We start from the raw sequence: 15,991 nt of genomic DNA on the forward strand, positions 1-15,991 counted from the left end.
CTTCCCACCTATCCAACTTTGTGTCCTCTTGTTTTTTTAACCCACCAAACCCAATTTGGGCTGCTCCTATATTCTTAGATGTGTGGTCTTCCACTGGAGCATGGTCAGCAAATCAATGGCAACACTCTTAAAGAGAAGTGACTAAAGAATTACAGGAAAACACAACCAAACGGTGATGTAATTGAACAAAACCATCCAAGATCTAAAAATGGAAGGAGAAACAATGAAGAAAACCCAAAGGGAGACAACTCTGGACATATTAACCCTAGGAAAGAAATCTGGAACCATAGATGCAAACATCAGCAACAGAATACAAGAAGATGCAAGAGAGAATCTCAGGTGCAGAAGATTCCATAGAGAACATTGGCACAACAATCAAAGAAAATACAAAAGGCAAAAAGATCCTAACTCAAAACATCCAGGAAATCCAGGACACAATGAGAAGACCAAACCTATGGATAATAGGTATAGATGAGAATGAAGATTTTCAACTTAAAGGGCCAGTAAATACCTTCAACAAAATTATAGAAGAACACTTCCCTAACCTAAAGAAAGAGATGCCCATGAGCATACAAGAAGCCTACAGAACTCCAAATAGACTGGACCAGAAAAGAAATTCCTCTCGACACATAATAATCAGAACAACAAATATATTAAATAAAGATAGAATATTAAAAGCAGTAAGGGAAAAGGTCAAGTAACATATAAAGGCAGGTCTATTAGAATTACCCCAGACTTCTCACCAGAGAAGCCTGAAGAAGCCAGAAGATCCTGGACAGATGTTATACACACCCTAAGAGAACACAAATGCCAACCCAGGCTACTATACCCAGCCAAACTCTCAATTACAATAGATGGAGAAACCAAAGTATTCCATGACAAAACCAAATTCACATAATAACTTTCCACAAATCCAGCCCTTCAGAGGATAATAATAGGAAAACACCAACAAAATGATGGAAACTACACCCTAGAGAAAGCAAGAAAGTAATCCTTCAACAAACCTAAAAGAAGACAGCACAAGAACAGAATCCCAACTCAAACAACAAAAATAACAGGAAGCAACAATTACTTTTCCTTAATATCTCTTAATAGCAATGGACTCAATTCCCCAATTAAAAAGACATAGACTAACAAACTGGCTACATAAACAGGACCCAACTTTTTCCAGCTTACTGGAAACTCATCTCAGAGAAAAAGACAGACACTACCTCAGGGTAAAAGGCTGGAAAACGGTTTTCCAAGCAAATGGTCTGAAGAAACAAGCTGGAATAGCCATTCTAATATCGAATAAAATCGACTTCCAATCCAAAGTTATCAAAAAGACAAGGAGGGACACTTCATACTCATCAAAGGTAAAATCCTCCAAGAGGAACTCTCAATTCTGAATATCTATTCTCCAAATGCAAGGGCAGCCACATTCATTATAGAAAGTATAGTAAAGCTCAAAGCACATATTGCACCCCACACAATAATAGTGGGAGACTTCAACACCCCACTCTCATCAATGGACAGATCCTAGAAACAGAAACTAAACAAAGACACATTGAAACTAACAGAAGTTATGAAAGAAATGGATTTAACAGATGTATACAGAACATTTTATCCTAATACAAAAGGATATACCTTTTCTCAGTACCTCATGGCACATTCTCCAAAATCGAGCATATAATTGGTCAGAAAACAGGCCTCAACAGATACAAGAATATTGAAATTATCCCATACATCCTATCAGATCACCATGGACTAAGGCTGATCTTCAATGACAACATACATAATAGAAAGCCAACATTCACATAGAAGCTGAAGAACACTCTACTCAATGTTACCTTGGTCAGGGAAGAAATAAAGAAAGCAATTAAATACTTTTTAGAGTTTACTGAAAATGAAGCCACAACATACCCCAACTTATGGGACACAATGAAAGCATTCCTAAGAGAAAAACTCATAGCTCTGAGTGCCTCCAAAAAGAAACTAGAGAGAGCATACATTAGCAGCTTGACTGCACACCTAAAAGCTCTAGAACAAAAGGAAGCAAATTCACCCAAAAGGAGTAGACAGCAGGAAATAATCAAACCCAGGGGCGAAATCAACCAAGTGGAAACAAAAAGAACTATACAAAGAATCAACCAAAGAGGAGCTGATTCGTTGAGAAAATCAACAAGATAAATAAACCCTTAGCCAGACTCACTGGAGGGCACAGGGACAGTATCCTAATTAACAAAATCAAGAATGAAAAGGGAAACATAACAACAGAACCTAAGGAAATCCAAAACATCATCAGATCCTACTACAAAAGACTATACTCAACAAAACTGGAAAACCTGGATGAAATGAACAAATTTCTAGACAGATACCAGGTACCAAAGTTAACTCAGGATCAGATTAATGACCTAAACAGTCCTATATCCCCTAAAGAAATAGAAGCAGTCATTAATAGTCTCCCAACCAAAAAAAAAGCACAGGACCAGATGGGTTTAGTGCAGAATTCTATCAGACCTTCAAAGAGGACCTAATTCCAGTTCTCCTCAAACTACTCCACAAAATAGAAACAGAAGGTACTCTACCCAATTCATTCTATGAAGCCACAATTACTCTGATACCTAAACCACAGAAAGACCCAACAAAGATTGAGAACTTCAGACCAATTTTCCTTATGAATATCGATGCAAAAATACTCAATAAAATTCTCACTAACTGAATCCAAGAACACATCAAAACAATCATCCATCCTGACTAAATAGGCTTCATTCCAGGGATGCAGGGATGGTTTAATATATGGAAGTCCATCAACGTAATCCACTATATAAACAAACTCAAAGACAAAAACCACATGATCATCTTGTTAGATGCTGAGAAAGCATTTGACAAGATCCAACACCCATTCATGATAAAAGTCTTGGAAAGATCAGGAATTCAAGGCCCATACCTAAACATGATAAAAGCAATCTACAGCAAACCAGTAGCCAACATCAAAGTAAATGGAGAGAAGCTGGAAGAAATCCCACTAAAATCAGGGACTAGACAAGGTTGCCCACTTTCTCCCTACCTATTCAATATAGTACTCAAAGTTCTAGCCAGAGCAATTAGACAACAAAAGGAAGTCAAGGGGATACAAATTGGAAAGGAAGAAGTCAAAATATCACTATTTGCAGATGATATGATAGTATATATAAGTGATCCTAAAAATTCCACCAGAGAACTCCTAAGCCTGATAAACAGCTTCAGTGAAGTAGCTGGATATAAAATTAACTCAAACAAATCAGTGGCCTTTCTCTACACAAAGGATAAACAGACCGAGAAATAAATTAGGGAAACAACACCCTTCACAATAGTCACAAATAATATAAAATATTTTGTTGTGACTCTAACTAAGGAAGTGAAAAATCTGTATGATAAGAATTTCAAGTCTCTGAAGAAAGAAATCAGAGAAGATCTCAGAAGATAGAAAGATCTCCCATGCTCATGATTGGCAGGATCAATATAGTAAAAATGGCTATCTTGCCAAAAGCAATCTACAGATTCAATGCAATCACCATCAAAATTCCAACTCAACTCTTCAACGAATTAGAAAGGGCAATTTGCAAATTCATGTGGAATAACAAAAAACCTAGGATAGCAAAAACTACTCTCAATTATAAAAGAACCTCTGGTGATATCACCATGCCTAACATTAAGCTGTACTACAGAGCAATTGTGATAAAAACTGCATGGTACTGGTACAGTGACAGACAGGTAGATCAATGGAATAGAATTGAAGACCCAGAAATGAACACACACACCTATGGTCACTTGATCTTTGACAAGGGAGCTAAAATCATCCAGTGGATAAAAGCATTTTCAACAAATGGTGCTGGCACAACTGGCGGTTATCATGGAGAAGAATGTTAATGGATCCATTCCTATCTCCTTGTACTAAGGTCAAGCCTACATGGATCAAGGAACTCCACATAAAACCAGAGACACTGAAACTTATAGAGGAGAAAGTGGGGGAAAGCCTCGAAGATATGGGCACAGGGGAAAAATTCCTGTACAGAACAGCAATGGCTTGTGCTGTAAGATCCAGAATTGACAAATGGGACCTCATAAAATTGCAAAGCTTCTGTAAGGCAAAAGAAACTACCAATAAGACAAAAGGGCCACCAACAGATTGGGAAAGGATTTTTAACAATCCTAAATCAGATAGGGGACTAATATCCAATATAAATAAAGAACTCAAGAAGAAGGACTCCAGAAAATCAAATAACCCTATTAAAAAATGGGGTACAGAGCTAAACAAAGAATTCTCAACTGAGGAATACCGAATGGCTGAGAAGCACCTGAAAAAGAATGTTCAACATCCTTAATCATCAGGGAAATGCAAATCAAAACAACCCTGAGATTCCATCTCACACCAATCAGAATAGCTAAGATCAAAATTTAGGTGACAGCAGATACTGGCGAGGATGTGGAAAAAGAGGGACACTTCTCCTGCTGGTGGGATTGCAAACTGGTACAACCACTGGAAATCAGTCTGGCGGTTCCTCAGAAAATTGGACCCAGTACTACTGGAAGATCCAGCAATTCCTCTCCTGGGCATATACCCAGAAGATGCTCCAACTTGTAATAAGGACACATGCTCCACTATTTTTAAAGCAGCCTTATTTATAATATCCAGAAGCTGGAAAGAACCCAGATGTCCCTCAACAGAGGAATGGATACAGAAAATGTGGAACATTTACACAATGGAGTAGTACTCAGCAATTAAAAACAATGAATTCATGAAATTCTTAGGCAAATGGATGCATCTGGAGGATATCATCCTGAGTGAGGTAACCCAATCACAAAAAAACAAACATGGTATGCACTCACTGATAAGCAGATATTAACCCAGAAATCTTAGACTATCCAAGATACAATTTGCAAAACACATGAAACTCAAGAAATAGGAAGACCAAAGTGTGGATAGTTCGTTCCTCCTTAGAATGGGGAACAAAATGCCCATGGAAGGAGTTACAGAGACAAAGTTCGGAGCTAATATGGAAAGAAAGACCATCCAGAGACTGCCCCACCCAGGGATCCATCCCATATACAACCCAAACGCAGACACTATTGCATATGCCAGAAAGATTTTGCTTACAGGACCCTGACATAGCTCTCTCTTGTGAGTCTATGCCAATGCCTAGCAAATACAGAAGTGGATGCTCACAGTCATCTATTGGATGGAACACAGGGCTCCTAATGAAGGAGCTAGAGAAAGTACCCAAGGAGCTAAAGGGGTCTGCAACCCTATAGGAGGAACAATGATATGAACTAACCAGTACCCTCCAGAGCTGTGTCTCTAGTTGCATATATAGCAGAGGATGGCCTAGTCGGCCATCAATGGGAGGAGAGGCCCTTGGTATTGCGAAGATCATATACCCCCCAGTACAGGGGGGAATGCCAGGTCCAGGAAGCAGGAGTGGGTAGGTTGGGGAGCAGGGCAGGGGGGAGGGGTAGAGGGCTTTGGGGATAGCATTTGAAATGTAAATAAAGAAAATATCTAATAAAAATAAATAAATAAAACACTTTGCTACATATTATGACATTTTTACTCTACATTAAACTATATTATTCCAGAATAATTTTTTTCTTTTTTTTTTTTAAAGATTTATTTATTTATTATATGTGTGTACACTGTAGCTGTCTTCAGACACTCCAGAAGAGGACATCAGATTTTTGTTACGGATGGTTGTAAGCCACCATGTGGTTGCTGGGATTTGAACTCAGGACCTTTGGAAGAGCAGTCTGTGCTCTTAACCGCTGAGCCATCTCACCAGCACCTGGAATAATTTATTTTGTATGCCATAGTTTACAATTCCAAATGATTTGTGTTTTATGAAGCATATAGGTGTTTTGCATTATATAAGATTTAAGAGCTTATTATATGTAATTTATTGTTAAACCCCATGTCTGACCCATAGCATCTACACAAAACCCACATCTGCATATTGTCCCCTACCAGGTTGTGGCTCCAAAGAAAGCTCGCTTAGCAGAGGCTCAGAGGTCCTTAGCAGAGACAATGGAGCTTTTGAATCAGAAGAGAGCTGAACTGGCCCAAGTAGAACATCATTTGGAAAACTTAGAGAAGACTTTTCAAGAGAAGACAGAGGAAAAGGCAGCTCTAGAGTACCAGGTGGAACTGTGTGCTAAGAAGCTGGAACGAGCCTCAAAGCTAATCGGAGGGCTAGGCGGAGAGAAGTCAAGGTAGAACTGCTGCTTCTCAACAGGCTTGACTGAGTGACTGTCCTCACCTGTTTGTCACAGTTACATCTGATTTGACAGTGGATGCTTGAGAATATGCAGCATTCTGTAAAGCACCTGGCTAGGACTCTCAAAGGAGCAAGATCAGTGTTGAGGATGGAGTTTATAACTTGTTTTCAAAACGGAAACAAACAAAAGGAGAGAGGAGGAGGAGAAAAAGAGAGCACTTTCAATCTAAGTGCTATTGGGATTCTCTCCCAACTTTCTCTGTATTTTTAAGCTGGATTGCACACTCAGCTCTTTCATTATTGATCATGTTTATTCCGTGAATAGCATGATGTAGTAATTTGGCGCAGGTGAAATGATTTTTGAATTACTTCTATTGTCAGTTTTGTTGAATGGGGAACTAGTAACCTTGTCTGCAGAACCGCAACTTTGTAATTTAATGTAATTTAATGCAACTTTGTAATTTAATGTAATTTAATGCAACTTTGTAATTTAATGTGTATCAAATAGTCTTGCTTCAAAAGAGCATTTCTGAAATGAATGAAAAATGGTTCTTATTATCTAGAAGTAAATACTGAAACAAACACTAGGACAAAAACCACCCTAAAGAAGATTCTGAAGCAAAAACTCGAGGTTATGGTTGTTGGAGAGGCAGAGTGCCGCCGGACATAGCCACTGCTCTAAGACTGAAATGCAGAAAGTCATATAGTGCGGTGTAACAGAGCTAGAGGGGATCCGAATGCCTCAGCTCACTTGCCTTTTCTCTATAGGATTTAGACAAGAAGGGCCGTGCACTTTCCTTTTTAATTGGCCTGCATGTATGTTTGTGCACCGCTTACATGCCTGGTGCCTGTGGAGGCCTGAGGGCAATGCTGGATCCCTGAACTTTAGCTCAGATAGTTGTAAGCCACCATGTGAGTGCGCAAAACTGAACCCCGGTCTTTTAGAAGAGCAGTCAGTGCTCTTAACAACTAAGCCATCCCTCCTGCTGGCCCTTCTCAAACAATCGTGTGCTGTTTCTCCTTTGGTTTGTTGCACAGATGGTCACAAGCTGCAGATGACCTTCAAATAACATATGAAAACCTAACTGGTGACGTCTTGGTGGCAGCAGGAGTCATAGCTTACCTGGGTGCTTTCACTTCTGGATTTCGACAAGAATGTACGGAAGATTGGAGCAAGCTGTGCAAGGTATTCCGTTTACGGGACATTTACATAGTAAATGTTGATTTAGAACATTCAAAGTATGTGTTGGAAAATATGATGGTGATGAGAACATCAAAAAAACCCACTAAAAATATGGGAAGTCTTCTCTCTCTCTCTCTCTCTCTCTCTCTCTCTCCCTCCCACCCTCCTTTTCTCCTTCCCTCCACTTCTTTGATGGTAAAATACTCCCGAAGTCTAACCTTTAATGCAGTTTTATTCTGATCTTTAGTTATGACAATTAAATATGTATTTTAACTTAAAATTATTTCAATTAATAAGATGAAAGAAAACCTCGCGCTTTTATTTCTTACAGGAGAAAAAATTCCCATGTTCAGAGGAGTTCTCATTGAGTAAAACCTTGGGGGATCCAGTCAAGATTAGAGCTTGGAATATTGCCGGGCTACCAACAGATGCCTTCTCCATAGACAACGGCGTGATCGTTAATAATTCTAGACGGTGGTAAGGAACATAAAGAGTTTCCTCCTGTCTCATGTGGAAGTCTTCAAGCATGTACAAAAGTTGAAAGACTCTGACAAGAAGTTCCAGTGTAATGGTCACCCCTACACCCTGCAGCTAGCATTGTGTCCTATTTGCTGCTTAATCAAGAATCTAGCTACTCCTTTACCAACCCATCTTTCTAAATGTGTTTATGGATGAGCTGCAGTCATGCGTTTCCCCCTTAGCAACCTTAACATGCACATTATCGATAAAGATCATTTAGTTTATATATTTTTGTTTGAGGTAAAAATTAGAAATAATAAAACAGAAAAACTCAAATTTACCGTTTAGTGAGTTCAGAAAAAGTGTACAGCTGTGCACCCAAACTTGACTCCATAAAGATGCAGAGCAAGGCTACCTCCTGGAGAGTTCCTTTTCACTCCATTCCTGACCTTATCCCACCCCACAAAACCACCGTTCCAAATACATCCCAACATATACCTGTTACAGAACAACATAGACTAGTTATACCTGTTACAGAACAACATAGACTAGTTATACCTGTTACAGAACAACATAGACTAGTTATACCTGTTACAGAACAACATAGACTAGTTATACCTGTTACAGAACAACATAGACTAGTTATACCTGTTACAGAACAACATAGACTAGTTATACCTGTTACAGAACAACATAGACTAGTTATACCTGTTATAGAACATCATAGACTAGTTATACCTGTTATAGAACATCATAGACTAGTTATGACTGTTACAGAACATCATAGACTAGTTATGACTGTTATAGAACATCATAGACTAGTTATGACTGTTATAGAACATCACCTCTATTTCTTGATACATACATATGAGACATCTTCCTCTCAGCATGACTGTTTTGAGATTCATCCATATTACTCCACATTTGAGTACTTTGTTTTAGGGAGGGTTATGTTTCAGGGAGTATTATATTTCAGGGAGAGTTATATTCTATTGTACGAACACCTCAGTGTTTATGATTTCACCTTTTATTCAGGTATCTTACCAAATTAAATATTTTAAAAATCATCCTTGCCTCAGTATATATATATAGGCAGTAAGTATGCCTGAATCAGAATGATGTAAAAATACAGACGCTTAGTATCTGTTGAAGATGAGAACTCATAAGTGTGATATCTGGATGTGCGTTAGAAATGGTCCCATGGGAAGACTTAAACCCAGCCGCGCCAGCTCAATAACCTCTGAGGAGACTTTCTCAAAGAAGACTAATTTTCCAAACACTGAAAATTGTTCCTATTCCAGTGATGTAATGCCCATACACTATTCTCTCCTCCAGCCTCCACCTTCCAGCAAGGCCCAGCCTGAGTAAACACTGTTCTATTCTCTCCTGATCAGTTATATATTCTTTAAAAATAGATTTATTTATTTTATGTGCATGAGTGTTTACCTGCATGTATTTCTGTGTGCTCTATGCATGCCTGGTTTCCCACTGAGGCCAGAAAAGGGTGTTAAATTCCCTTAAACTAGAGTTTCAGACACCTGTAAGCTGCGACACGGGTGCTAGCTGCTCTGCACGAGCAGCAAATGCTCTTAAGCACTAAGCCATCAAATCCAGCTACCAATTTGGACAGTCTTAAACATAAAACCTTTGCTATCCTAGAGAAGCACCCTAAATAGATTTTTAAGTCTGTGTCCCAAACTTACCTTGGGCACTCGCTCTCTATAGTACTACTCACAAACTGGTAAAAATCATTTATAAGCTGATGTGCTTTTATTTTAAACCTTTAGCGAATTATCTTTCACATTATACTAGCTGACGCTGTGCATTAAGATGCCGGGCGTGGTGGCGCACGCCTTTAATCCCAGCACTCGGGAGGCAGAGGCAGGCGGATTTCTGAGTTCGAGGCCAGCCTGGTCTACAAAGTGAGTTCCAGGACAGCCAGGGCTATACAGAGAAACTCTGTCTCAAAAAACCAAAAAAAAAAAAAAAAAAAAAAAAAAAAGAAAAGAAAAGATTGCTGTGGTGACATTGTTATATTGAAAACAGCCCAGCCCACCGAGTCACAAACTCCTAGTTCTTCTCACACTGGGGTAGTTTTAGAACCTTGGGGTTTTTACCAATGTGAGCTGAGTTTCTTCATTTGTAAGAATGAAATTCTCTTTTATTTTCTAAATTAAAGTATTCCTTTAACAATTTCATGTGTGTATATAATGTGCTCTGGTCACATTCATCCTTTTGTTCTCTTGTGTCCTCCTCCCACCACCGCTAGCCCTGCACCACCGCTAGCCCCACCTCCTACTTCCTTCCACCACCATTAGCCCCGCCTCCTACGTCCTCCCACCAAGTTCCCACTGTACTTTCATGTCTATTTGTTTTTGCTCTGCAACCACTGGGTTTAGCCAGGAACACATTTTTTTTACTTTTTGTTTTAATTTTTTGAGAACTGCATGCAGGAATACTGTATTTATACAATTTCTATCTTCACTCTCCCCTCTACTGCCCCTGGAACTCCTCCTGTGCTTACCTCCCTGGCAAATTCATAACCTCTTTTTTAGTTATTACTGTCACATGCATATACATATATAATCACAGGCCTTTTAAAAGAAAAATCTTTAAGTAAAATACTTTGCACTTGTGACAAAATTCACTTAAATTGCATAGATTGCTAAGAAATTGCCGTGTTTATCTGTCCCTCTTGGAATTTCCCTCTTCATTTCCAGGCCTTTAATGATTGACCCCCAGGGTCAAGCCAATAAATGGATCAAAAACTCTGAGAAGGATAATCAGCTCAGTGTGATTAAGTTATCGGACACGGACTATATGAGAACGTTGGAGAACTGCATTCAGTTTGGAACCCCACTTCTCCTGGAGAACGTTGGTGAAGACTTGGATCCCTCCTTGGAGCCTTTGTTGCTTAAACAAACTTTCAAACAAGGTAGAACTGAAAGATGATTGGATTATTTTGAAGCACAAAAGTAACACATAAATTTAATAATGATGATAATAACTTAGAAATCCCATGTCATTGTTATGTATGGAAAGAAATCTGAGACAAGTTTTTAAAACTGAAGCTTGAGCGGGAATCCTAAGATAAGGTCTGTGCCTATCTTCTTTGCCTTATCTACTTTTCCCTGAATTTTAGCTCCGTGGAGAGCATGAGACAGTTGAAGCCAGGCTGAAATCCCCTTGTCTTATGATCACTGACCTCAAAAAGTTCATTAATTGTGAATAATAACAAGAACGTGGGCCAGAGTTCAATCTAGGTAAACATTACCCACATGTGTCTTTCTGCTGATGAGCATTTATCTCTGTCAAGCTCTGATACTTTGGTGAGCCTTAATCTTATAAAAAGTTTAGAATCACAGTTAAAATTTGACAGGGTAGCCGGGCGTGGTGGCGCGCGCACGCCTTTAATCCCAGCACTCGGGAGGCAGAGGCAGGCGGATTTCTGAGTTCGAGGCCAGCCTTTTCTACAAAGTGAGTTCCAGGACAGCCAGGGCTACACAGAGAAACCCTGTCTAGAAAAACCAAAAAAAAAAAAAAAAAAAAAAAAAAAATTGACAGGGAAAAAAAAGTATCTTTGTTGGTGGTGGTTTGTTTTGGTTTTTCCAGACAGGGTTTCTCTGTGTGGTCTTGGCTATCTTGGAGCTCACTCTGTAGATCAGGCTGGCTTGGACCTTCCTGCTTCTGCCTCCCGAGTGCTGGGATTAAAGGCGTGTGCCACCACCACCAGACTCAAAACATATCTTGATTTATAAAGTTCTGTGACTGCCTGGTACAGTGTCCTATGTTATGACAGAATGAGCCCTACTGTGTACTTGCCTGTTTGTCTCTACAGCGATGGCTTTTGTCACAGCCGTTTTCTATCTCAAATTACTTAGGACTTGGCTTATAATTTAGGTAGGGCCTTAGCAGTGCATAGGAAGAGAGGCTAAGTAACTTTGGCTCATTTGTTGTCTATTTTTTTTCCTGGAATATAGGTGGTATTGATTGCATCAGACTTGGTGAAGTCATTATTGAATATTCTTTTGATTTTAAATTTTATATCACCACAAAACTGAGAAATCCGCACTACATGCCAGAACTGGCTACAAAAGTGTCTTTGCTCAATTTCATGATAACTCCAGAAGGGCTTGAAGATCAATTACTAGGCATTGTTGTTGCAAAGGAGAGGTATGTTTTTTGGTTTTTGGTTTTTGGGGTTTTTTTTGTCTTGTTTTTTTTTTGTTGTTTTTTTTTTTTTTTTTTGATGCTGCAGGCAGTTTAGAGAGTATCTGTAGGCCATTAATACTTTTGTTTTGGGACTATTTTGAAATGACTAAAAATATTATATTTTGTTATTATGAATCAGTTATATAGTCATTAAAAATAGCCGCTCAGTAATAACTTTAAGCCAAGCCTTGTTATATCGGCCTTTTGTTATGGGTGATGAGATTCAGAATACCTGCCATAACTTCTATCCGACGGAGCTAGGAGCTTTGTCCACAGTAATGTAGGCCATGGATAAAATCAGAAGTGTGTTCAAAGACGTCTGTACAGAGTGTTAATGTTAGAAACTGCTCAGGATAGGGTGTGAAGATAGGATATAAAACTACATATGTGGTATAAATAATAATGTATTGAAAAATGATGGATGAATCTGTGTTCAAAATAAAAAAAAAAGAAAGAGGATTAAGATGAAATATACCTGAATGTTAGCAGTTATTTTACCTAATATATAAGAGCATAGGTAATTTTTATGGCTTTATTGTTTGGTTTGTATTTTTCCATTACTAACATACACAGTTTTTCAAATGAGAAAAAAAAAATAACAAAACCCAGAAAGCTACCAGAAAGAACTGCTTCTGGAGAAAATAATAGATTTGAATTGAATCTTAATATGACTTTATTAAGTGGCCTGTTAAGTGCAATCAAATTAAAAGGATATAAAAGTAACTTTATTACTTCCAAAGTTTAAAAATAAACAAGGCCTATGTTATAACACTCTCTATAGCAGATGGTATTATTTTGAAGTTTTACTCCATTTTTGCTCATTAACGCTTAATATCAATTTTGCCTTTCACTTAAAAAGCCAGACAAGTTCTCCTTCCTATGGTGGTTATTTTAGAAGAGTTACTGATGACAAACCCAGTGAATTAATAAGAAATCTTTATTTTCCTATATATAACCAGCAATATCATAAGAACAATCTAACATAATCTTAGGGTTGTTGTTTAAGTATACAAATGAATTTTCTTTGCTTAAACTTCTCAAATCAATATTTGTATGAGCCTTTTTATTTTCTATTGCTGTGACCAAATAGGTTGACAAAAAGAAGTTGTAGGAGGAAGGGTTTATTTTGGCCCACCATTCTGTTGATAGTCCTTTTTTGCAGGGAAGTCACAGCAGCAGGAGTGCTGTAGATGTGTGCATGTCAGCTCTCAGTCTCCTCTCTCCCTGTCATAGCTCAGGGCCCAGCCTGTAAAGTGGTAGCTGACCTGGTCTAGATAATCAATCCCTCACTGAGATTTCCTTTCCAGGAAAGTTATATCACGTTAACCATTAAAATAACCACCACGGTATGCAGTTATTTTCTTCTTACTATAGTAAAATTGATTCATTTTTTTACATCTATATAGTAATTCAAATATTCACAAAATGTTATACATAATATTTAGGTAGAAGTTAGATTAAATGCCACAAATTGACAGTGAATGTTTCTATCGTTTTTAGACCAGAGTTAGAGGAGGAGCGGAATGCCCTCATTCTTCAGTCTGCAGCTAACAAGAAGCAGCTCAAAGACATAGAGACCAAGATTTTAGAAACATTATCGTCTTCAGAAGGCAACATTTTGGAAGATGAAAGTGCAATAAAAGTCTTAGACTCTGCCAAAATTATGTCTAATGAGATCACGAAGAAACAGCAGGTGAAAATCAAGACTCGTGGAAATGTTTGGATCCTAGTATCTGGGTTTGTCTCTGGTTCCTGGGGAAATCCTCTCATAGGCTTTCAAGAAAAGAAAAACTGATAAAATACACAGGCTTAGAAAACAATGTTAAACTCAGAAAAGAATATCTTACTGTTGAATTTCTCTACATGTAGTTCAGTCTATACATTTTCTATATACCGAAGAAGCAAATTAATTTCCTGGCTAAGTATGCAGCATGGTCAGGACTGTTTACACTTTAGTTGACTCTTCGCCTAGAAACTGACCTTTGAAAGCTGTCTCACCACAGTTAGCCATTGGAGTTTGGGCTGTGTGGAGATAAGTCCCGAGTGCCTGAGCCGTGAGTGGTTCTTGGACCAATAGGGGATGTTCTGTTGGCTTATTGGAAAAAGGGGAGAGGGAGGGAGGGAAGGAGAGAGAGGGAAAAGGAGAGGGGGGAGGGAAGAGCAGAAATAAGTGCCAGATGGGCTATAGCCAATAATACACTCCAAATTCATCAAACAGGAAAGTGCTATTTTTTCATAGCACATCTCTTCCCTGCCCCCTTCCAAAAGTTCTTTATGAAATGAAGCATGAAGAGACAGGTCAGTGGTGCATGTGTGGAAGTCAGGGGCCAACTTCTGGGAATTGGCTCCCTCTTTCTACCCTACTGAAGCCAAATCTCTCTTGTTTCTGCTGCTGCTCCCTGTCACAAACATTAAGCTGACTCTCCTGTGCCTGCCTTCTATTTTGCCATACAAGTTCTGGGCTTACAGAGGGGAGCCACCATGCCTAGCTTTCTGCATGTGTTCTGGAGAGGGAATTCAGGTTGCAGGACGTGAACTGAACCATCTGGCCACCTCAGCTTCAGACCTGGCCCTTTAAAACATTTGTTACTCTTTTTTACTTCCCTTTAAAAATATTTTTAAATGATTTTAATTTTTTAAGTTTTGTTTTAATTTTTGTATGTGTATGAGTATTTGTCTGCATATATTAGCTAAATTCAGCTAAATACTAGCTAATTTTTTTAATTAGATTTTTTAATATATCTGTCCACTAAAAGCATACCTCGTGCCTTCTGAGGCAAGAAGAGAATAGGAGATCCTCTGGAAGTGAAGTTAGGTGGTTTGGACTGCTATCTGGGTGCTGGAAACTGAATTAGGTTCTCTGCAAGAGCAGCTAGTACTCTTAACCACTGAGCCATCCCTCCAGCTCCTATCACTTTACCCTGATATCTATATATCAGATATATATCAGATATCTAACAGAAACCAAAGCAGAGGTTATATCAGTCACTCAACATCTTTTCACTGTGCCCCCTTCCAATCCAGCTCCACTCTGGGACAAGTGTTTAAGAGGTTTCGTTTTATAATAATGTGTTGATAAAGATTCTTTCTGTCAGGTGTCTGCTCCCTTATTTTTACATTTTTGAAGAAGCAAAGAAGACAGTGTCTTAGAGAAATATTCTATAGCAACCCATATCTGAGAGTGTGGCTGAGATATTGTCTTCCCAATTCCTATTCATCAGAGCAAAGGAAACTGGTGAACTTCCCATTCATCGGAGAGGAGAAACATCCTTGTTTACTTTCTGTTACTGTGGTGAAACACTGCCTCAAACCAACATGGGGGTAGGGGGGAGAGACGATTTATTTGGCTCATAGGTTGCAGTTCATTATCAAGGTCAACCAAGGCAGGAACTCAAGAACTGGGGACAGAACTGAAATCAAGAGCACAGGGCCTTACCCTTCACAGCTTGTTCAGCTTGGCTTCTTATACAACACCTGCCCCAGTGTGGCCCTGCTGAGAAGGAAGAGGCGGGTGCAGGAAGGAAGGAAATGTGAGTCAGGTTTAAATAGGAGTAGTAGGTTTACATGAAAGACTATTAATTCTCAATTGCTGCTAACTTTGTTTCCTTCTTAGAGTCAAGACTGAGGTTCAGAACTTTCAGGTCATTTGTGATTATATTTTATCTATTTTAGGGAAAGTTCACAAAGAACAGACCTCTATTCAGACTAGCTAAAATTTTAAAAAATATATTAGATTTTGAAAATTTTATTATTTAATGAAGATTACAAGAGAGGGGTGTAAGGTCTGTCTCTTTTCCTTTTCTCTTTACTGTCTCTCAGCTTCCTCGTCCTTCCTCTGTAATTCTTCCTTTTTCCTTTTTTCCTAGCTTTTAGCTAGGAACCCCTCTCCCGTAGAATGTACTTGAAT

The 15,991-nt window shown here is 38.7% G+C and overlaps 1 protein-coding gene across 1 annotated transcript in view; it reads left to right on the top strand.

Annotated features, from left to right (window-relative positions):
* Dnah12 (dynein axonemal heavy chain 12) overlaps positions 1-15,991 on the top strand; it is a 200,387-nt gene that overhangs the window by 141,290 nt on the left and 43,106 nt on the right. Inside the window, exons 53-58 of the mRNA XM_085828463.1 lie at positions 5,984-6,225; positions 7,269-7,416; positions 7,745-7,890; positions 10,593-10,807; positions 11,853-12,045; positions 13,585-13,777. Coding sequence (XP_085684589.1) covers positions 5,984-6,225; positions 7,269-7,416; positions 7,745-7,890; positions 10,593-10,807; positions 11,853-12,045; positions 13,585-13,777 — 1,137 coding nt within the window. The remainder of the gene's footprint in view (positions 1-5,983; positions 6,226-7,268; positions 7,417-7,744; positions 7,891-10,592; positions 10,808-11,852; positions 12,046-13,584; positions 13,778-15,991) is intronic.

The sequence above is a fragment of the Mus caroli genome, unplaced genomic scaffold (assembly GCF_978045245.1).
Source record: "Mus caroli unplaced genomic scaffold, Mus_caroli_1 scaffold_12, whole genome shotgun sequence".
NCBI classification, from domain to species: domain Eukaryota; kingdom Metazoa; phylum Chordata; class Mammalia; order Rodentia; family Muridae; genus Mus; species Mus caroli.